The sequence below is a fragment of the Rhinatrema bivittatum genome, chromosome 2, assembly GCF_901001135.1.
Source record: "Rhinatrema bivittatum chromosome 2, aRhiBiv1.1, whole genome shotgun sequence".
NCBI lineage: Eukaryota > Metazoa > Chordata > Amphibia > Gymnophiona > Rhinatrematidae > Rhinatrema > Rhinatrema bivittatum.
In genome coordinates, this window is record NC_042616.1 from 358,467,811 (window position 1) to 358,491,639 (window position 23,829).

The following is a 23,829-nucleotide window of genomic DNA, read 5'->3' on the forward strand; positions in this document are numbered from 1 at the left end:
AACTAGTATCTCTTCCTCACACACACACCAGTCACCTCCCTGACCAGTCTCTGTCTCTCACACACACACACACCAGTCACCTCCCTGACCAGTCTCTCTCAATCACACACATGCTGTCACTTACATACAAGCTCACACATACTCTGTCACTTACAACCACACACACTGCCACTTATGCACCCATTGTACCGCACACACACAAGCTCTCACTCATACACCCAGGCACCCATTCTACCACACACACACACTACCACTCATGCAACCAGGCATGCATTCTAACACACACACACACAAAGCTGCCACTCACGCACCCAGGCATGCATTCCAACACACACACACACACACACACAAAGCTGCCACTCACCACCCAGGCACCCATTCTACCACAGGCACACACACACTGCCACTCATGCACCCATTGTACTGCACACACACAAGCTCTCACTCATACACCCAGGCACCCATTCTACCGCACACACACAAGCTCTCACTCATACACCCAGGCACCCATTCTACCACACACACACAAGCTCTCACTCATACACCCAGGCACCCATTCTACCACACACACACACTACCACTCATGCAACCAGGCATGCATTCTAACACACACACACACACAAAGCTGCCACTCACGCACCCAGGCATGCATTCCAACACACACAAAGCTGCCACTCACCACCCAGGCACCCATTCTACCACAGGCACACAAGCTCTCACTCATACAATCAGGCATGCATTCTAACACACACACACACACACACACACAAAGCTGCCACTCACGCACCCAGGCATGCATTCCAACACACACATACATAAAGCTGCCACTCACGCACTCAGGCATGCATTCTACCACACACACACAAGCTCTCACTCATGCACCCATTCTACAACAGGCACACAAGCTGTCACTCATGCACCCAGGCACCCATTCTACCACACACACACAAGCTCTCACTCATGCACCCAGGCACCCATTCTACCACAGGCACACAAGCTCTCACTCATGCACCCATTCTAACACACATACACACGCACACAAGCTCTCACTCATGCACCCAGGCACCCATTCTACCACACAAGCTCTCACTCATGCACCCAGGCACCCATTCTACCACAAGCACACAAGCTCACATGGAGCCTCTTCTCATTGTTTGGCCTCCACTTCTCAGCCACCTCTGGCCTGACCTCCCGCGGTACGCAACGTCTCTCCAGCCGCCTCCCGCAGTGTGCAGGGTCTCTCCACTCTTCAGCCGCTGGCAGCGGCGCATAGCGTCTCTTCTTTCTTCGGCACGGCCACCGGCAACGTGCAGGTCTCTGCGCTCTTCAGCCACCGGCAGCGGCGCGCAGCATCTCTTTGTTCTTCGGCCCCGCCGCTGGTGACGCACAGGTCTCTCTGCTCTTCAGCTGCCGGCGGCGCGCAGCGTCTCTTCGTTCTTCGGCCCCGCTGACGTCGGCGCGCAGGTCTTTTCGTTCTTCGGCCCTGCTGACGTCGGCGCGCAGGTCTTTTCTTTCTTCGGCCCCGCTGACGTCGGCGCGCAGGTCTTTTCGTTCTTCGGTCCCGCTGGCATTGGCGCGCAGCGTCTCTTCGTTCTTCGGCCCCGCCCCTAGGGAGAAGGGAAGCACAAGCGGGGCAGTGGAACACCGGGAGCCGCGACACACCTGCCGGAGCTTGGCGACACACTGGTTGAGAACCACTGATCTACACTATGGTGGTATGTGTCAATTGCACTCAGATGAACTCTAATGGAGTTGGTTTTCAAGCCAGCTTCTGATAAGCGTAGAAGGTAATTAAGCCGTTTTTGTGTGGGGCAGGAGAACGGATCTAGTGCCTTCTGCTAACATCACATGGAAAACCTCCATTTCAGTCCATAGGACTTTCTAGAAACCAACAGGACCTGAAACATCTTCTGAAAGCAAGTGGTTGCAAAACCAACATCTTAACATCCAGGCTGTGAACGACAGGGCCTGCCTCGATCTTGCGTGATGGGATCTGGGGGAAGTCTGCAGACTGATCGGCCTCTGGAGGGACAACTCCTGCAGTAGTAGAAGCCATACCTGTCTTGGCCAATAAGGGGCTATGAGGATCATAGTATCCTTGACCTCGTGAAGCTTCAAGAGAGACTTCGCTACTAAGAGAATCTGAGGATATGCCTACAGAAGACCTTTGCCCCAAGATCCAGGATACATAAGGCTGGTTTACTGTCTATCCTGTAAAGGGAACAGAACAGAGGCACCTTTCTGTTGCATGGGCACATGAAGATATCCACATCCAAGCTCCCTAAGAGGATTCTCAACCCCCTGGGCTAGGGACCACTTGTGGGTCTGAAGGTACAACTCAGTCTGGCTGGGTACATTGACCTGAACACCATCCTGTGGGTCAGGGCCCATGACCAGATCTGAAGTGCTTCCTGACACCGGAGGTATGAGCCCTTACCTCCCTGTTTGTTGACACACCACATCACCACTTGGTTGCCAGTTTGAACCAGGACAACTTTGTTAGATAGCTGATCTCTGAAAGTGTGAACTTGATTGCCTTGAGCTCCAGGAAACTGATTTGGCAACAGCTTTACTGGACAGACCAGAAACCCTGGGTGCTGAGCCCATCTACATGATCTCCCCAGCCCAGGGTGGACACATCCATGGTTAGGACAATTTGGTTAGGAGAACCTTGGAAAGAGATCCCCCATTCCAGATTCAAAGGTAACCGCCACCAGAACAAAGAGTCCTGGAGGGGTGAAGTGACTCAGATGATCCTGGATATTCTGCGTGGCCTGACAACAACTTTAACTTCAGGATCCACTGGGCCTTGCGCATGTGCAGTCATGCCAAGGGAATGACATGGACGGTTGCTGGCATTTGGCCCAACAACCTCAACATGTGCTAGACTAATACCTGCTGGCTCTGCTGAATCTCTGCCACAATGGTCATCAGAGTGGTGGCCCTTTGACAAGGCAGGAAGGCCTTAGCTTGAGCCATATCTAGCAGGGCTCCTATGAAGTCCAATTGAAGTGACGGGCTGAGATGGGACTTCGGATAGTCCAACATCCGGATGGCCAAGTGAAGGACCTGACTGGCCCTGCCCGAGATATGCTCTTGACCAGCCAATCATCCAGATAAGGGAAAACATGCACCCCCAGCCTGCAGAGGTGCGCTGCCACCATGGCCAGGCATTTTGCAATGACCCGTAAGGCTGACACTAACCTAGATGGCAACACCAGATACTGGAAGTGCCATTTTCCCCATCACAAATCTGAGATGTCCTTCAAATCGAGGGAGCATAGCCAGTCACCTTTTTGTAAAAGGGGGATCAAGGTGCCCAGGGAAACCATCTTGTACTTTTCCTTTTTGATAAATCTTTTAAGGCCCTTAGGTTTAGGATGGGACAGAATCCTCCTGTTTTCTGTGGAATAAGGAGTACCTGACATAAAATCCCTGCCCTATTTGCTCTGGTGGAACAGGCTTGTCTGCTCTGGCCAAAACAGGCTCAAAGGGCAATTTGGCAGGGCACCCAATAGGTTTAAGCGGTACTCTTAATAGATGATGGAAAAACTCCACTGGTCTGAAGTTATACTGGGCCACTGGTTTGCAAAGAAACGCAGCCTGCCCCCGACCGGCAGATCCATCACTCCAGGTATGGGTAACCGGACTACGTTTCCTATGACACAGTCAAAACCCCATCCCTGGAGTGACTCAGGTGCTGGCTGGGCCTTGGGGGCTCTCTGCTGCCAGGGAAGGCTGCAGAAGACAGTATTTCCCCTGGTGAAAGAAAGACTTCTGCCCCAATCTAGCAGACTCATAGCAGAGGAGGACAGGTCCAGAGTTCTGGTGGAGAGCTGTTGGAGGTTTTCATCGTAGTGCCGGAGCTGGGCCACCGCATCCCTCAGTCCATCTCCAACGAGATTCACATCAGTACACTGCACATCAGTGAGTCTTTGCTAATCTGAGATTAGAGGCCTGCAGCCATGCCATTTTGCAGGCACCGATTCCTGCTGCTGAAACCCTCGATGCCTACTCAAAAACACTGTAGGTCACTCGGACCTCGTGTTTTCTTCACTCCAGGCCCTTATGCACCAGCAACATGAGCATGTTCTACTGCTAAGGCAACTGCTCAGCCACCTCCTTCTCTTGCTTCCAGATGTCCTGCAAATACTAGCTCATATAGAACTGGTAGGAAGCTATGCGGGCAATGAGCATGGCTCCCTGAAAACCTCTCTCCCAAGAGCATCCATCAGGGGTGCCAAGGAATGGGTCAGAGACCGCTTGAATCTCTTGAGAGAGGATTAGACTACCACCGATTAGTAGGGAAGCTGTGACTTATCGAACCCGGGAGCCTTTTGGACGAGATAAACATCATCAGCCTTCTTATTCACGGGAAGCACTGTGAGGTGGTGTTCCTACATCCTCAGCAGAAACTCCTTAAAGATATCGTGCACTAGGACACCTGATCTCCTTAAGAGGCTCCATGAACTGGAGGATTTCAAGCATTTTGTGCTTGGCATCCTCCTCTGTCAATAACTGAAACGGGATGGCCTCTGGCGGAGACATCCTTTGCTCCTCTGGAGGAGTAAGTTCTGAAGGAAGACCCTCAGAGCCATTGGTAGAGAACTCTGTGTTGTCATCCCCCCCCCCCCCCCCCCCCGAGTCAAAACCCTCATCCTCACTGAAATTGGCAAGGGATGGGGCCCTAGGCGCTCAGCCTTCATCCAGAGGTGAAGGCACCGGCAGAGTTGGATGTGGGTCTGCAGGCCTCTGCATCTCAGCTGGCCTAGGCGGAGCTTGTTTCTCTGAGGAACCAGCTACGACCACCATAAATCAGCAGAAGGCGGCTGCGGTGCCCCGCTGGGCACAGACACCAGCTGAGTCAGTAATGAGCTGATGAGCGCATGAAGCTTCTCCAACAGCAGCTCCAAGGAGGACAGTACTGGCTCCAGTTTTGTTGGTGCCACGGGACAGATGCCCTGCATCACCCGCTCGACCGCCAGTTATACTCACCATTCAAGCTCCTCAAAGACTGCAGATACCAACACCAAAAGAGGAAGGAGGGGTGTCCAGATCCTCTTCGGAAACCGAGAGAAGGATTGGTGACTGGCGCAGACCGCCTGCACCAATGAAAGACTGGCATTCCTCACTGCAGGGTCATTTCAGAGGCATCACAACAACATGAGCTGGCGCATCCCCATGCACCAACAGAGAGTGATACTTCTTCGTCTTCCCTTGATGCTTGGCACGGTCTTTCCCCATTGCAGAAGCTGATGAGGAACCAGACATCCTCGGTCTGGAGGAGCCCAACGATGGCTGGTCTCCGGCACCCCAATCAACTGAAGGTACCGACGGCCCCGCCGATGTCGATGGCTCAGTGTCCATCAGTGCAGCTCTGTGGTCCGCCGATGCTGCTAATGCCAATGGCTTGATTTTCTGACCCGAAGAGGTGCTCCATCTTGAGCCGAAAGCATCCTTTCAGGGTCATTTGGGCACATTTGCTGCAAATCCCGGATGCCATGCGATGCCTCCAGGCAGAGGACACAGTCATCATGGGGGGACTGTGATGGACATGGTCCTCTGGCACAGTCATGACGGGACGAAATAAACTGGAAGATCAAAATCTATGGCGACAAGCATCGATGGCCGATGGGCACCGAAGCACCGCCACAGGGAATTGACCGCAAAAGGAAACTTACCAATACACACTAAAAGCCCTGACTAGGAACACTATGGAGAGGACCGAGAGGGACTCGGTGAATACACCAAAGAAAATCACGTTAAAAATTTGAAAAAATTAAAAGCTTTCCAAGAGAGGCTAAAAAGCCAAAGTGAGCTCAGATGCTGCAGCTCCGCAGAAAAAGAGACTGAAAAGGGATCCCGCATGGATGTGTGCTATAGGGCATGCCCAAAGTTCTAGAAACTTTGACATAAGTTTTTGTCAGGGCTCCATCTGATGTCAACATATGCAAGGACTACCATCCTGCTTGTCCTCAGAGAAACTTATTCAGATTTGTAAGGTGTGAGAGGATAGGACTAGCTCTACAGATTCGTCAGATATGGGGAGAATCAGAGAGCAGGAAAGGTAGCACCACACCACTAAGTTCACCATGTCCGTCTGTTCCTTTTCTAGTGCTAACCAAGAAACTTCAGAGTTACTAAACCATAATTTCAAACAGACTACTTGCCTCCCAGTAATAAAGCCAACGATTAGGCAGGGCCATACCTTACTGTCAACTGGGCAACCAAAGCCAGCTAAGTTAAATTTTATATGGTAGAATACAAAGGCTATAATTAAAGTCATGGAACTATATAAATCTACAAAGACACTGGCCAGAATAGTGCAAGGCACATGTTAAAACATATACAACAGTCTGACATGTCCTACCCTATCAATTAACATGTCATAATTCTTGATAGATCTATCCTTAAGATCCCTGGTAATGAAGACACTCAGGTATCCAAAGCCCTTTTTCACCACTTAAAAAGACAAACTGGGATAATCACTTTAGCATCAACTGGGAACAGCTCAGACTTATCAAGTTCACTTCAGAACCTGCAAGGGTGCTGAAGGCAGCTAATATGTCCTGCAATTCTGAGCCCAACTTCTGCAAGGCTGTCAAAAAGACAAGAATATCGACACAAAGGAAAATCTTGTGTGCCTGCCCCCCACCCCCCTAAAAAAAACCCAAACCCAAACAAAACCCTGAATGCCCTGGTATTGTCTGATGGCTACTGCCAGAGACTTAATAACCAAATCAAAGAATAGGAGGAATAATGAACATCCTTGTTGGGTACCATGGGCAATACCAATAAAAAAAAAAAAAAAAAAAAGAAGAGCGTAAGAGAAATTAATGATAATGTATGTCCTAGATCTTGCATACCTATGTAACAAACCTTTCCGATATTCTGGCATTATACAGTACCAAGCAAGATAGTACCTTCTTCAACTTTAAATGTGACACCTTGGCGAATATTTAATCTTAATTTAGGAGAGATATGGGCCTATACAAGCTACAATCCAGTACACTCTTCCCCTTTTGTTGATAAGGGATATGTTAGCATCTGCCATATCATCTAACTCTGTCCCTGCAATATTAAAAAAAATTTTTAAAAAAGAGTGGAGCAACTTCAGGCAAAAAGTTTTTGAAAAAAAGAAAAAAAATCTATATAATACCCATGAAGGCCAGGACATTTCCCATCCAGAAGCACTTTGACCGCAGCCTTAATTTCAAGCAGTGAGATGGGAGCAGATAGCTGTTTCTTCTAAACATCCAAAGGTTTGGATAGATTCAGCTGAGTCAGGAATTCTTTAATATCTGTCAACTTCAGAGGGGTTTATATACAGACTGGAAAAATACTTAAATAAGTTCCCAATTTCAAAAAGAATGATGGTTTCTGCACATTAATATTTTTAACTTGCAGATTGTCTTCTTAATCCCTCTAGGCAGGAAAACCCCAGATTTGTTATTGTTTTTAAAACTTCAACTTAATATAATTTTAAGGCCTTTCCAATTTTGCCAGTTTCCAAACATTTGCATTCCCTTGTTCCCAGCAATTTTAAAGTTCATGCAGAACAATCTTTTTTTGCTGTGCCTCCAATTTCCTTATTTTCATCAGGAGGGCATTTGCTCTCTTCCTCAGCTTTCTATGAAGGAAATTTGCATAACTGATTACCTTCCCTCTAAGGCAGTGGTTCTCAACCTTTCTTCTGTCATGACATACCCGACAGATGATGCTCACATGCGTGACACACTGCACACTACATTTAACAGCTATACTAAAAAAAAAAAAAATCTAGATATTTTATTGTTGAAAATGATGCAGGAGAAGATGTTCTTTAATTTCAATAATTGCTTATAAAATATCATTAAATGTTATTTTTTTCACAAAAATTTTAATCTTTACTTACTGCATCAGTGAGAAATCTGGGACTGACATGCATATGCAGCACACAGTTTTTTGATACAGATCTGTTAGGTCAATTTGTGCTGCATACAATTGTAATTTTTTATTATGTAAGTTTTATCTTGTAAAACTCTCATGCATGTCACTGTCAACCTCAGAAAATTCTGACCTCTTCTCGAGTTTATATAGAGCAGAATTAGGAAATTTCCCCTTTCAACTCACCATATAAAAAATATATTCAATTCTGATATCCCCTCAGTAATAGTACTTCAAAATCCCTTCCCTGCCAGCCATTGTGTGAAATAACATGAAAACCTGCTAAAAAAACCAAAAACAAAACCGACATTTAAAAATTATATAGCATACCATTCATATCATAAGAGTACTAACACCCAGGACTTGAACAGCAACAACCTTGCCTATGAAAAAGCAAGACCGCAAATATAGAACACAGTACACTTACTATTAGAAAAACAAAGAAAGCCAGACTGCTCTAAATTCCTACATATAATCTACATCCTAGTCAGTAGAATCCCTCACCTCTATCTAACATGCAGACTGACTTATCTAATACAGAATAAATGACCATAAATTATAAACAAGCATACAGATTAAAATAAACTCTAAGAAGCGTGTGAGGGGGGAGTGAGAGGTGCAGTGGGATGGTGGGACAGGATCCAGCATGCCTGCAACATTTCTGGCTTGGATTGATGGAGGCAGTGGTTGTCAGGGTTGAGGGAAAAGCAGCAAGAGAGCGGTGCTGAGGAATTTTTAAGTACCAGCTTCTTACTCTGCACTTTTCTCAAGCAGCAAGCACATGTGGCTGTTATAGCAAGCATAGGCTTGCTATGTCAAATTTTTGGTGACACCTTCCAATCTTTGGTGACACACTGGTTGAGAACCAGTGCTCTAAGGAATGCTTCCCATCTAAGAACAGGTCCATACTTCTCTTCAGGACTGTGGAAAAATTACCTCCTAAGGCAATGTTGGAAAGTGTTTATCGCCAAGGGGGAAAGCACTCAGACTCCATGAAGATGTTTTAGGCCAAAAAACATCAGAGAAGAACCCCTACAGGGTGAAGATCAGAAACGGAACTGGTCAAAATAGCACTCTTTCTTGAATCTTGGATATCAAATTAGGAGTACACAGAAAATAACTGTCTACTGTACATATGTCTTGGAGAATAGAAAATATAATCTCTGTCATTAGGATGTTGGTGCCTCCAAATATCAATGAGGTGAAAGGTGTCAACCAAGATTCTAGTACTCAAAGGACTGTAGATCCTACTTTAGGTTGAGAAGTATTATCCATTGATGGGTCGAAACAAACATTCCCATCACCACTAATAGAGAGATTATCAAATCTAAAAAGAGCAATTGTGTCAGTAAACATTTGTTAGAACTCTGGTCAATATTTGGACCATAAACATTGGCCAGTGTAAAATTCAAAGAATATAATGAACATTAAAGTAACCAAAGAACAGTAAACTCTCAAAGTAAAATTCTTGTCAATTGATATACAAACACCTCTAACTCCTTGAGTTTTAAATTATAAATAGTAAAGCTGCCCAAGGCAACAAACATTTTAACTTTTCATGTTCAGGACTTGTAAGAAGTCTCCTGCAGCAGTAAAATTTATTTATTTCTATGCAGCACCTGAAGAATACGCTTGCTTTTATATTAGAGATAAAATATCTGACATTTAAAGAGGTAAGATTCACAGTTAAACCCATATATAGATTATCATATTATTATCAAAGAAGAAGAATATGAGCATCCTAACAGAAAAATCCTGTCATGATCTGAGAGATCTGAGAAATTTGACTAACCAGAGAACAATAAGCTACACATTTTAATATTATTTGAAAAGGTAAACAACCATCCTTTATTTACCTGTTCCATCCTACTCAATTTTATAGACATTTTATTTAAAAAGTATTTAAGAACATAAGAGCTTGCCATGCTGGGTCAGACCAAGGGTCCATCAAGCCCAGCATCCTGTTTCCAACAGAGGCCAAAACCAGGCCACAAGAACCTGGCAATTAACCAAACACTAAGAAGATCCCATTAATAGCAGTGGCTATTCCCTAAGTAAACTTGAATAGCAGCTGTTAATGGACTTCTCCTCCAAGAACTTATCCAAACCTTTTTGAACCCAGGTACACTAACTGCACTAACCACATCCTCTGGCAACAAATTCCAGAGCTTTATTGTGCGTTGAGTGAAAAAGAATTTTCTCCGATTAGTCTTAAATGTGCTACTTGCTAACTTCATGGAATGCCCCCTAGTCCTTCTATTATTTGAAAGTGTAAATAACCGAGTCACATCTACTCGTTCAAGACCTCTCATGATCTTAAAGACCTCTATCATATCCCCCCTCAGCCGTCTCTTCTCCAAGCTGAACAGCCCTAACCTCTTCAGCCTTTCCTCATAGGGGAGCTGTTCCATCCCCTTTATCATTTTGGTTGCCCTTCTCTGTACCTTCTCCATCGCAACTATATCTTTTTTGAGATGTGGCGACAGAATTGTACACAGTATTCAAGGTGTGGTCTCACCATGGAGCAATATAGAGGCATTATGACATTTTCTGTTTTATTAATCATTCCCTTCCTAATAATTCTTAACATTCTTTGCTTTTTTGACTGCTGCAGCACACTGAGCCGACAATTTTAAAGTATTATCCACTATGATGCCTAGATCTTTTTCCTGGGTGGTAGCTCCTAATATAGAACCTAACATCGTGTAACTACAGCAAGGCTTATTTTTCCCTATATGCAACACATTGCACTTGTCCACATTAAATTTCATCTGCCATTTGGATGCCCGATCTTCCAGTCTTGCAAGGTCCTCCTGTAATGTATCACAGTCTGCTTGTGATTTTAACTACTCTGAATAATTTTGTATCATCTGCAAATTTGGTAACCTCACTCGTCTTATTCCTTTCCAGATCATTTATATATATATTGAAAAGCACCGTCCAAGTACAGATCCCCGAGGCACTCCACTGTTTACCCTTTTCCACTGAGAAAATTGACCATTTAATCCTACTCTCTGTTTCCTATCTTTTAACCAGTTTGTAATCCACAAAAGGACATCGCCTCCTATCCCATGACTTTTTAGTTTTCGTAGAAGCCTCTCATGAGGGATTTTGTCAAACGCCTTCTGAAAATCCAAATACACTATATCTACCGGTTTACCTTTATCCACATGTTTATTAACCCCTTCAAAAAAATGAAGCAGATTTGTTAGGCAAGACTTCCCTTGGGTAAATCCATGTTGACTGTGTCCCATTAAATCATGTCTTTCTATATGCTCTATGATTTTGATCTTGAGAATAGTTTCCACTATTTTTCCCGGCACTGAAGTCATGCTCACTGGTCTATAGATACCTGGATCGCCCCTGGAGCCTTTTTTAAATATTGGGGTTACATTGGCCACCCTCCAGTCTTCAGGTACAATGGATGATTTTAATGATAGGTTACAAATTTTAACTAATAGATCAGAAATTTCATTTTTGAGTTCCTTCAGTACCCTAGGATGCATACCATCCGGTCCAGGTGATTTGCTACTCTTTAGTTTGTCAATCTGGCCTACTACATCTTCCAGATTTACAGTGATTTCATTCAGTTTGTCTGACTCATCACGCCTGAAAACCATCTCCGGAACTGGTATCTCCCCAATATCCTCATTAGTAAACACGGAAGCAAAGAATTCATTTAGTTTTTCTGCAATGGCCTTATCTTCCCTAAGAGCCCCTTTAAGCCCTCGGTCATCTAATGGTCCAACTGACTCCCTCACAGGTTTCTTGCTTTGGATATATTTTAAAAAGTTTTATTATGAGTTTTTGCCTCTATGGCCAACTTAATTTCAAATTTTCTCTTCTCCTGTCTTATCAATGTTTTACACTTAACTTGACAATGCTTATGTTTTATCCTATTTTCTTCAGATGGATCCTTCTTCCAATTTTTGAAGGATTTTTTTTTGGCTAAAATAGCCTCTTTCACCTCACCTTTTAACCATGACGGTAATTGTTTTGCCTTCCTTCCACCTTTCTTAATGCGTGGAATACATATGGACTGCGCCTCTAGGATTGTATTTTTAAACAATGTCCAAGCCTGTTGAACACTTTTAACCTTTGCAGTTGCACCTTTCAGTTTTTTTCTATTTTCCTCATTTTATCAAAGTTTCCCTTTTGAAAGTTTAGTGTTAGAGCTGCATAGCTACTTATTGTCCCCCTTCCAGTTATTAGTTTAAATTTGATCATGTTATGATCACTGTTGCCAAGTGGTCCCACCACCGTTACTTCTCTCACCAAATCTTGCGTTCCACTAAGAATTAAATCTAAAATATCTCCCCTCTCTTGTTGGTTGCTGAACCAATTGCTCCATGAAGCAGTCATTTATTACATCCAGGAACTTTGTCTCAAGCAAGTCCTGATGTTACATTTACCCAGTCAATATTGGGGTAATTGAAATCTCCCATTATTATTGCACTGCCAAATTGGTTTGCTTCCCTGATTTCTCTTAGCATTTCATCATCTGTCTGACCATTGTGTCCAGGTGGATGGTAGTATACTCCTATCACTATACTCTTACCCAACACACATGGGATTTCTACCCATATAGATTCTACTGAGCATAAAGGGGTAGATTTTAAATACTTGCGCGAACAAAAGTACGCTGGATTTTATAAGATACGCGCGTAGCCGCGCGTATCTTATAAAATCTGGGGTCGGCGCGCGCAAGGGGATGCACATTTGTGCAACCTGCGCGCGCCGAGCCCAGCGCACGCTGCCTGTTCCCTCCCCTCCCTAACCCACCCCCCCGGCCCTATCTACCCCCCCCTTAACTTTGCGCGCGTCGGCCGGCTGCCCCGCTCCGTGGTCCGGTCCCGGGGGCTGTTCCAGAGGCCGCGGCCACGCCCCTGGAACGAAACCACGCCCACATCGCCGCCCCCTAAACGCCACATCATCCGCCACGCCCCCGCCAGGAAGCCCCGTGGCTCTGTGCGCACCGGCGGCCTATGCAAAATAGGCGCGCCGGGGTTTTAAAATCCGCCCCTTAGTCTCTTGTATGATCTTTATCCTGTTGGACTCTATACCCTCCCAGACATAAAGTGCCACACCCCCGCCAAGTTGATCCTCCCTATCATTGTGATATAATTTGTACCCTGATATAGCACTGTCCCATTGGTTATCCTCCTTCCACCAAGTTTCTGTGATGCCAATTATGTCAATCTCATCATTTGCTGCTATACACTAACTCTCCCATCTTACTTCTTAGACTTCTGGCATTGGCATACAGACATTTCAAAGTGTGGTTTTTGTTTATTTTAACAACCTGCCTTTCAGTTGTTTGGGATAATTTGGAAATCATTAGCTTTGGTGATTTTTTACATATAGGCATATGGACTATGTTTGCTTTTAATGGAACCTCTCTGTTGGGATGCCCTAACTCTCCTGTTTCATTAGTATCCTTCAAGGATACATTTCTCTGAACCATGCACTGCTGAGTGACTGTCGGCTTTCCCCCTTGTTCTAGTTTAAAAGCTGCTTTATCTCCTTTTTGAAAGTTAGTGCCAGCAGTGTAGTTCCACTCTGGTTAAGGTGGAGCCCATTCTTTCAGAAAAGTCTCCCTTTATAAGGTACTGCAAAGATTGGGAAGAGGAATGTGAACTAAAAGCATGGATTCAGCCTGTTGTCGGCAATGAGAGTAAGGTTATGTGCAAATTTTGTAAATGTGAAATTCATGCACATCATGCAGACCACCTGCAACATGCTAAAACGGAGAAACACGCAAAAACGTTGGCTCCTTTGTCAATCTCACGCATTTTGGACTTTTTTTGGGCTTGTTTTTTTGGAAAAAAGTGCTTGTTCTTTCCTGAAAACCTGGCAACCCTGCCCGTGAAGTTCCCTGCTCGATTCTCCTTCACAGACCAGTTAGGAGGAGTCTACAACACTGGGGACATGCTTAGCCCTGCAAACAGAGCATTTTCTCCCGCAATGCATGTCTACAATGTCCCAGAAAAAGCAAGGAACAATAAACAAGGCACAACCACAGTAAGTTATGCTGCCCCCTCCTCCACAGCGAACAAACATTCAGCTGCTGTGTACACACAAACAGCAAAACGAAGCAAGCCCAACTTTAACTTTCCTCCCCCAAGGAAATAGAATAGCACGGTCGCTCACCACTTCCAGGGAACCCCTGCTGGTTGCTAAGTAGACCCCGACTTTCTCCTGTTCCAAGCCTAAAGATTTTTTTTTTCCTTCATCAGAAAGAGAGTGGGGGAGGGAATGAGAATTCCTGCAGGCCCTGTTTTTTTTTTCTTTTTTGTAGTTTAAGGGCTACTAAGTTCCTATTGATCCAAGAACTGTTCTCTGGAGGCTCCACAGACCCCTAAGGGAAGTGATATGACTTTCCAGGAGCTCGACCAGGTCAGGCCCTGGGAGAATACTCCCACTGGCAAAATCAATCCCTACAACCTGCAGTCCCAGAAGCAACAATTATTCAAACAGACCGGGTCTGCATCCTGACCCTAGGAGTTTAATGCCCTCTTCATATGTCCACAGTTGCCAGAGACAGATTAATGAATTGGAATAAGACCACACCCCTCATAGCTCAGAGTGAGATCATAAAAGATGCATGTCTGTCAGCTGTGGAGTGGGAAATCCCCTATGTAATGATGGGTCTAGCAGGAAGAAAGGAAATGCAGTTTCAAATATCTTACATCATTCTTACAATGATACTGTCAAAGCACATAAAATGGATATTGTGCAGTCTGTGAAATGTATTAAATATACTGAACATGGAATGTTAGGCCATAAATTGGGTTTATGTACTAAAATTAATTGGTTGCTGGAAAGAGATATTGTTGACTATTGAACAAGTTATCCTGGTTAAACCACTCTTCTATAGGTTCAAGGAAAAGGACTATGTTCTCAGTGATTGAGCCAGAATGGTGGAACTCAGCATCAGTGGGTATTAGATTGGAGTCAAACAATTTGTTTTTAGAAAGAAAGGCATGGTTATTTTCATGTTTACTTAGTTTTATACATTTTATTTTATGACATTATTGTATATTTACTGTATTTTATATTTCATTGTTGTAAACCGCCTTGGTCAGCTTGCTATTTGTGTGATATAGAAGACTGAGAAATAAAATAAATAAATTGTTATTACTAGGATCACTGATGTGAGCATCTGTTTGTCTAAGGGAAAAAAAGAGACCTGCCCAAATTTTAATTGTGGTGGCAAAATTTTGTATCTGCAATTCTGGCTTAAAGATTCTCTGCTTCCTATTATGTTATGGCATCAACATACATCTGATTGGATGCAATGGGAAAGAACAGATGTGGTTTATACTTCCAGGAAAATAGTTAAAGATTTGCTTATGTTTTTACCACACCAAATGCATGCAAAGTTGAAGGATATGTAATATTGTGTAAATCGGAAATACTGACTTGATATGATCTGAAAAAAAAAAAAAAAAAGGATGTGTATATGTGCAAGAATATGATTGAGTGTCCTCATGTTTTGTTTTTTTTTGGGTAAGTTACCACGGTAGCTTTATCTGTTATTGGCAAAACTAAGATGAGATACTAAAACAGCTATGTGGTTACAATAATTATCATTCCCTGTACGTACCAGGATCAGTCCAGGACACCTGGGTTGTGACTCCGCACCAGTAGATGGAGACGGATTAAAACTTGTGGGCGGAGCCATATATAAGCCCCTGTGCCAGTCACAGCCCCTCAGTCTTACTCTGTCTCCAGTAGATGGTGCAGGTCCAGTCACAGCCCTGCCTGACCTGATTCTGGTTGTTTGTCAGGTTTGATTTTTTGAGTTAGTTTTTGGTTAGGTCTGATTTTTTGAGCTAAATTGGGTTTTCTTTTTAATTCTTTCCCGGTTGCCCTGCCTCCCAGGGGAGTTGAGAGGTCCTGAGGGGACTACCCTCCCCCGGTTGAGGCCGCTGCCAGGGTTGAGGACCCGGCTGAGCTAGTGGCAGCGTCAGGGGTGACACCAGGGAGCCTGGTTCACTCACCCCTGCAGGAATAAGGGCTTTTCAGAACCAGGGACAGCGTTTAGGCTGCCAGAGGATAGGACCCGGTCGCGCTCTTCGTTTTCCGGCAGAGCCCGTTTCCGGGGTCCCCGGAAGTCCAGGCCGCAAAGATCCACCGGACCCTCGTATAGACCGGCCTCTTCTCGAAACACTCACTGGCAGCAGTCCTTTCGGGGCAAACGCTTTGGCAGGCAAGGAGGAGCCCCGTCGGGTGCGGGTTCCAAGCCTTCGCAATGAAGTTCGGCCGGCCCATCCCTCGTCGCGCCCTCAGCACGCTGTTCCAAACGTGGGGGCGCGTCTATCCTTATTTCTCGAGGAATGGGCCAGCATGACGTCGGATCAGTGGGTCCTCGATGTGATAAGACACGGCTACGAGTTAGATTTTGCTCGTATCCCAGCGGACAAGTTCCTGGTCTCGCCTTGCAAGGATCCCAGGAAGAAGGCGGCGGTGCTAGACACCATCCGAAGACTAGAAAGCTTGGGGGGCCATCTCTCCAGTTCCGGCCGATCAGTACGGCAAAGGCCGGTACTCCATTTACTTCATAGTTCCCAAGAAGGACGGCACTTTCCGACCCATACTGGATCTGAAAGGAGTCAACAGATGCCTTCGGGTCCCTCACTTCAAGATGGAAACCATTCGTTCGGTGATCGCGTCAGTGCGGCCAGGCGAATTCCTTGCGTCACTAGATCTCACAGAAGCATACCTTCATGTGGGCATCCAACCAGCGTTCCAGCGGTTCCTGCGGTTTTGCATTCTGGGAAGACACTTCCAGTTCCGGGCTCTTCCGTTCGGCCTGGCGACAGCACCTCGGACATTCACGAAAGTGATGGTGGTAGTGGCGGCGCACTTACGTCGGGAAGGCCTCCTGGTTCACCCTTACCTCGACGATTGGCTGATTCAGGCGAAGTCAGAGAACCTGTGTCGGCAAGCGGTAGCCAGGGTGCTACAATTCTTGCAGTCCCTGGGCTGGGTGGTCAACTACAACAAGAGTCATCTGGAACCCACTCAGTCCTTGGAGTACCTTGGAGCCGTTTTCGACACAAAACGGGGCAGAGTGATTCTCTCTCAGGATCGGATATGCAAACTACAGTCTCAGGTGCGACGTCTTTTGTCTCAGCACCGTCCGCGAGTCTGCGATTACCTGACAGTTCTCGGATCTATGGCCTCCACGCTGGCGTTAGTCCCTTGGGCGTTCGCTCACCTGCGGCCACTGCAGTCTTCATTGTTGTCCCGCTGGAAACCGATTTCAGAGGAATATTATCTTCCACTGCCTCTCGAGAGTCAGGTGCGCTCCAGCCTGGGCTGGTGGCTGGATTCCAAACATCTCTCCTGCGGAGTATCTCTTCTTCTTCCCAACTGGACAGTGGTGACCACGGATGCCAGTCTTTCCGGTTGGGGTGCAGTTTGCCAAGGGAAATCGGTTCAGGGGCTGTGGTCAGAAGATCAGACTCGGTGGTCTATCAACCGCCTAGAGTTCAGGGCGGTCCGTCTGGCATTGCAAGCTTTTCTACCCTTTCTACGAGGAAAGGCGATCCGAGTATTGTCGGACAACGCTACCACCGTGGCTTACATCAATCGCCAGGGCGGGACGAAAAGCCCTCAAGTAGCGGAGGAAGCGCGTTCCTTGATGACCTGGGCAGAGCGGCATCTCAGAGATCTCGCTGTGTCTCACATAGCAGGAGCTGACAATGTCCAGGCGGATTTCCTCAGCCGACACCACCTGGATCCCGGAGAGTGGGAGCTAGCGGAAGAAGCGTTTCTTCTCATTTGCAGGACTTGGGGAACGCCCCACATGGACCTGATGGCCACGTGGAACAACTCAAAGGCTCCGAGATTTTTCAGTCGACGCCGAGAAAGAGGAGCAGAAGGGGTCGACGCGTTAGCACTTCCCTGGCCGGCGGAGGTGCTACTCTATGTGTTCCCACCGTGGCCCATGATCGGCAAGATACTGCGGCGCATAGAATTGCACCCGTCCGACGTGATCTTGGTGGCGCCGGAGTGGCCGCGCCGTCCGTGGTTTGCGGACCTGGTCCAGTTGTCGGTGGCGGCACCCCTTCGTCTACAGGGGTTTCCGGGGCTCCTTCGTCAGGGTCCCGTCTGTTTGGAGGATGCGGATCACTTCTGTCTTGCGGCATGGCTTTTGAGAGGTACCGGTTGAAGCAAAAAGGTTACTCAGACGCGGAAGTTGCCACGTTGCTGAGATCCAGGAAACAGTCTACGTCTCTGGCTTATGTTCGAGTCTGGGTAGTCTTTGAGGAATGATGCGTGGAGCGGGGTCTTAATCCCACTTCCGCTGCTATTCCCGATATTTTGGCTTTTCTCCAGGCCGGGCTGGCCAAAGGCTTAGCGTGCAGTTCCCTACGGGTCCAAGTTGCGGCGCTTGGTTGTTTGCGTGGTAAGATTCAGGGAGTCTCCCTGGCTCTCCACCCGGATATCTCCCGTTTCCTTCGGGGGGCGAAACACCTCCGTCCTCCTTTGCGGCTCCCTTGTCCTTCTTGGAACCTCAACTGGGTGCTCTCGTCCTTATGCTCAGCTCCTTTTGAGCCTCTGAAGCGTTCTACGATCAAAGATCTCACGTTAAAGACTGTATTCCTGGTAGCCATTGCTTCGGCTCGCCGGGTTTCTGAGTTGCAAGCTTTGTCCTGCAGAGAGCCCTTCTTGCGCTTTTCTGATTCAGGGGTTTCCTTGCGGACCGTTCCCTCTTTCTTGCCTAAGGTCGTATCACCTTTTCATTTGAATCAATCGGTTGAACTTCCCGCTTTCGCGGTTGGGGAATCTTCCGACCCGAAGTTGAGGGATTTGAGAAAACTAGATGTGCGGAGGTCTATTCTTCGCTATCTAGAGGTCACAAATTCTTTTCGATTAACGGATCATCTGTTTGTGTTGACGTCGGGTCCGAAGAAAGGTTCTGCGGCGTCCCGCACAACAATCGCCCGTTGGCTCAAGGAGGCCATTGGTTCCGCGTACATTCTGCGCGGTAAAACACCGCCAGTGGGTCTTCGAGCTCATTCGACGAGATCTCATGCTGCGTCTTGGGCGGAATCTTCTCAGGTGTCGCCTCAAGAGATTTGCAGGGCGGCTACCTGGAAATCGTTGCATACCTTCATTAAACATTACCGATTGGATGTTCAAGCTACTGATGCTGGGGGATTTGGAGAGAGGGTACTCCAAATGGGACTCTCTGCTTCCCACCCTCGATAACTTAGCTCTGGTACATCCCAGGTGTCCTGGACTGATCCTGGTACGTACAGGGAAAGGAAAATTAGTTTCTTACCTGATAATTTTCGTTCCTGTAGTACCAAGGATCAGTCCAGGATCCCGCCCGCAGTGTGGCGCTATAGTAATGGAGAGTCCGCTCATTGTTGTTTTTTTAATACGCTGACCCCTTGTTTTGTTCGCTCTCCCGGTTGGGGAGTCTGTTTTTCCTGTAGGGGTGTTGGAGTTATTTTACTTAGTAAGTTTCTATGGTTAGCTATGTTGGCTTTTGGATTTTTCTACTTTGACATTACGTATGACTGAGGGGCTGTGACTGGCACAGGGGCTTATATATGGCTCCGCCCACAAGTTTTAATCTGTCTCCATCTACTGGTGCGGAGTCACAACCCAGGTGTCCTGGACTGATCCTTGGTACTACAGGAACGAAAATTATCAGGTAAGAAACTAATTTTCCTTAAGAACACAAGAGCAAAGACTGCACTCAACAATTATAGTACAAACAAGACAAGTGCACAAGGGGACCCTTTGAAAGTAATATCTATTGAAACAGTGGAGTTGCCATTTTTGAACTAATAACATTTTCTTTGAATATTATATGGACTATAAAATATTTACAGCACTTGTCTTTTTGTACTACAATAATCATAACATATTTGCTCAATTATTTTTCTCCTCTCACTTGCAATTTATCTTGACATTTGTATTGCATCATCATAAAGTAACAAACCCCCCCCCCCACCCACAAGCTATAGTTCAAATATCTTCAGATACTTGGTTGTTTATATGTCTCAGGAAATTCTGCATAATACTGGTGCATATTACCCCTCATCTGAAAAAGAACAAGCAGCTGAATCAAAAACAGGGAAATGGGGAAGTTACTGGTAACATGACTAAATGGCTAAATCTTGTCAGATGAAAATATGAATTCAAAAGCAAAAATTATCTAAATATTTGATCACAGAAATTAAAGTTTTGTAGTCTTCTTACCTGTCTGTCTTTAAGTTTTAGCTCAGTGTCTACAATTGCCACAGACTCCACATTTATCATCAAAAAACTATCATCAAACTCAGTCCAGATATAATCTCCAAACACCATACTATGCCTGTTCAATAGCTTCAGCACATGAGATTGTACTTCTTCTGCTTTTGCAGTACTAATAAAACAAAAATATTGTATTTGTTTTATGTTTTTGCTAAAAGTACTACAGACATCTTTCTATATAAATATGAAACATTTGCATTATTAAAGCAAAATGTCCACTACTTGTTTATTTGTCCATTTACAGTCATTTACTCTTGAAATACTTTTTATAGTTTGTTCTGCATAGTACATTTAATTTTTCCTTCTGATGTCATCAGAATTCTGACCTGTTAGATCTCTGGTGAACTTCCACATGTATTTGTATAGAATCATACACATTTGGAAGAGCTTGTTTTAAATCGCCGGCTGCTTCCTCCATAATTATTCTGAAGAAAAAAAAAACATAAATGTGGTTATCTTGCAGGTCTTCAGAATTTCACTTGTTCTCATTTGTTTTGTATTTAATCATCAATTATTCGTTTTGAACTAATCACCAACATGAAAAACACACATGGAAATTCTACAGAAAGAGAGGAGGAAGTAGTGATTAGAGTAGCAGAGTGAGAACCAAAGAATGCTCGAATCAAAAATCCCTCTTCTTCCATTACTGCTCCTTGTGACTTTGGGCAAATCACTTCACCCTCCATTGCCTCAGGTACAGACTAAGTCCTCTGGGGCAGGAAAATACGTACAATATATATAATCTAACCTGGCTTGAGCTACCAATAGAAAGACAAAAGTTAAATACAAATAAGTAAATAAGACCGCATAACAGTATCACCTTCTACGGACAAACTCAAAACTGGCGAGAGAAAACAGCACTCAAATTATTTAAAAAAATATTAAAAGGGGATTTTTTTTTTCCTTAAGGATTTTTGTCCCTTTACAACTTATCCTTACAAAACACAAACAAAAACCCTTCACTAATCCTCATAAGTAAACTCTCACCAACGCCCCACTCTATAAACCAAGCTAAATCTGCCGCCAAAAGCACAGCGCTCTCTAACCCGGAAGCTCTTCTGTGACACAAACTATCTGTGTACGTCATAGAAGCAGAGCGTGTCCGTGATAGTTGCGCAAGCGCAGTTTGGCTATGCAAATTCCATCCTTGACGCTAGAATAGCAGCAGCCTATCCGTAAAACTCTGCGTTGGGCATTGCGCATGTGCGCAAGATATTGTGTTGTTTCACTCACCCTCTAGACATTATCGCTTGGTGGACGACACAAATCGTGTGAGGGCGTTCCCGAAGTTTTTCTTACGTTTCTTTTTTTGTTTTTGTTTGCTTTCCGCCGCCATGGGGAAGAAACACAAGAAGCACAAATCAGAGTGGAGGTCCTATGACACCGGTGAGCTCAGATCTGAATATGGGCGATAAAGAGAGCGGGCGGAGATCAGGCGCTGCTCATAGGGAAAAGCTGTCTGCGCGCTGCATTCTATTTCAGAACTTGCGTCGCATGTTCCCTGTAAAATCGAAAATTCGGATTCTCTTAAAGCCTTTGGTATCTCGTCTTTGAACAACAGAAGAATTAGGCGAAGGTGATGAGGTACATGAGCCTCCCAAATTAAGCCGATCTCTAATGCTCGTCATTCGGTAATTCCTATACTAATCCCCTATTGTATTGCCCTGTACTGTGTGAAAAAAATCTAGTTTTCTCGTAAAGCGTTTTGGTTACTGGAGCTCTCATCTGAAGTGTGATTGCAGTTGTTTTGGAGGCCTGTTTACTAAAGGTTTCTCCCATTCTATGTCTACGGGGAAAATACTTGATGAATGTGTGTGTGTCCGTCCCCCCCCCCCTTGGTATTATGTAACAAGGCTAATAAAGACTAACAATGTTATGTCCTGTGTTGTCTTTTACACTTTTTGGGAGAGAGTGTCTAGAATTGCACCTTCACAGCTATTCTTCCTTTTCAGAACATATGTGGTTAACCATAAAAGATTCAAGGACATTTATTTAAAAGCATTTATTACCCGCACTCTCCAAATATCGGGACGGTTTACTTAAAAACATAATAGTGAAAATAAAGCAATAACAAAAGTATTTACAAACAATACATCTCTGCTGCACTGATTAACAGATGACACCGTGGCTGCGAGTATATGGTACAAAATTGAATGTTAAACAGTGAAGAACTGAGACTTCAGGCATTGCTGAAAAAGGTTCCTTGTATAAAAAAAGTTTTTTGGGATTTTTAAAACTCTTTAGAATCCTTTACGCTTGTGCATTGAAGGAGGAGAGAATTCCATAATACTGGTCCACCAATAGGGAAGGCCTTTTCTCATGTCCTTGGTAATTGTGCAGTACAGGGAGATGGAATGTCCAAGAGGTTTTGACTAGACTGGAACAAAACGTACTAGGAGGAATGCACAATTTTAGAGTAGAAGTAAGCTGGATGGAGGTTATGTTATTGAGCAGACTATGGATTAACATTGCCAGCATGTATTTATTTAGGTTTTTATATTCTGCTTTTCTGCACTTCAAAGTGTACATGAAAGTGGATTACATTCAGGTACTATAGGTATTTCTGTATTGCTACAGGGCTTACAATTTAATTTTGTACCTGAAAGTGACTTGCCCTAGGTCATAAGTAGCAACAGTGGGATTTGAACCCTGGTTTCCCTGCTCTAACCACTAGGCTACTCATAAGAACATAAGAAATTGCCATGCTTGGTCAGACCAAGGATCCATCAAGCCCAGCATCCTGTTTCCAACAGAGGCCAAACCAGGCTCAAGAACCTGGCAATTACCCAAACACAAAGAAAATCCCATCCTACTGATGTAATTAATAGTAGTGGCTATTCCCTAAGTAAACTTGATTAATAGCCGTTAATGGACTTCCCCTCCAAGAACTTATCCAAACCTTTTTTGAACCCAGCTACACTAACTACACTAACCACATCCTCTGGCAACAAATTCCAGAGCTTTATTGTGCGTTGAGTAAAAAATAATTTTCTCCAATTAGTCTTAAATGTGTTACTTGCTAACTTCATGGAATGCCTCATAGTCCTTCTATTATTCGAAAGTGTAAATAACCGATTCACACCTACTCGTTCAAGACCTCTCATGATCTTAAAAACCTCTATCATATTTCCCCCCCCCCCCCCCCCAGCCGTGTCTTCTCCAAGCTGAACAGCCCTAACCTGTATTTCTAACCAATAGAATGATTGTGATATAGTGGAAACACGATCATGAATATTAGTATCCGTAAGCATGCATATGGCTGTATTTTAAATTATTTGGAGGGGTCTAATTGTGTTCTGTGGGAAGCCTATGTATAGTGAGTTGCAATAATCAAACCTGAGAAGATTAATAATTGACTAACTATTCTGAAATCTGTGCAATTGAGAGTTTAAGATGACAGAGGAGTCTCAGTTTGGCAAATGAAGATTGTATGACTACTTTAACTTGATGTTGCACTGGTGTCAATGAGGGCACCCAAATTATGCACATTCTGAGATATAATAGATATGTGATTATAAAAAAAATTTCATTAGAATTTGAAAAATTGGTGAATGGTCTAGAACTATTTCAGTTTTTTGTTTTTTTTTAGGTTTAGAGGTAATTTTATTATAGCTGAGCCAACTT

At 44.9% G+C, this 23,829-nt stretch overlaps 2 protein-coding genes across 2 annotated transcripts in view; one reads left to right on the forward strand and one right to left on the reverse strand.

Annotated features, from left to right (window-relative positions):
* Positions 1-21,327, reverse strand: part of TRIP13 (thyroid hormone receptor interactor 13) — a 193,184-nt gene extending 171,857 nt beyond the window's left edge. The window contains 3 exon segments of the mRNA XM_029589932.1: positions 20,152-20,317; positions 20,532-20,630; positions 21,252-21,327. Coding sequence (XP_029445792.1) covers positions 20,152-20,317; positions 20,532-20,630; positions 21,252-21,292 — 306 coding nt within the window. The 5' untranslated portion in view covers positions 21,293-21,327.
* A 28-nt stretch (positions 21,328-21,355) lies between these two features.
* Positions 21,356-23,829, forward strand: part of BRD9 (bromodomain containing 9) — a 328,799-nt gene continuing 326,325 nt past the window's right edge. Inside the window, 1 exon segment of the mRNA XM_029589931.1 lies at positions 21,356-21,591. Coding sequence (XP_029445791.1) covers positions 21,540-21,591 — 52 coding nt within the window. The 5' untranslated portion in view covers positions 21,356-21,539.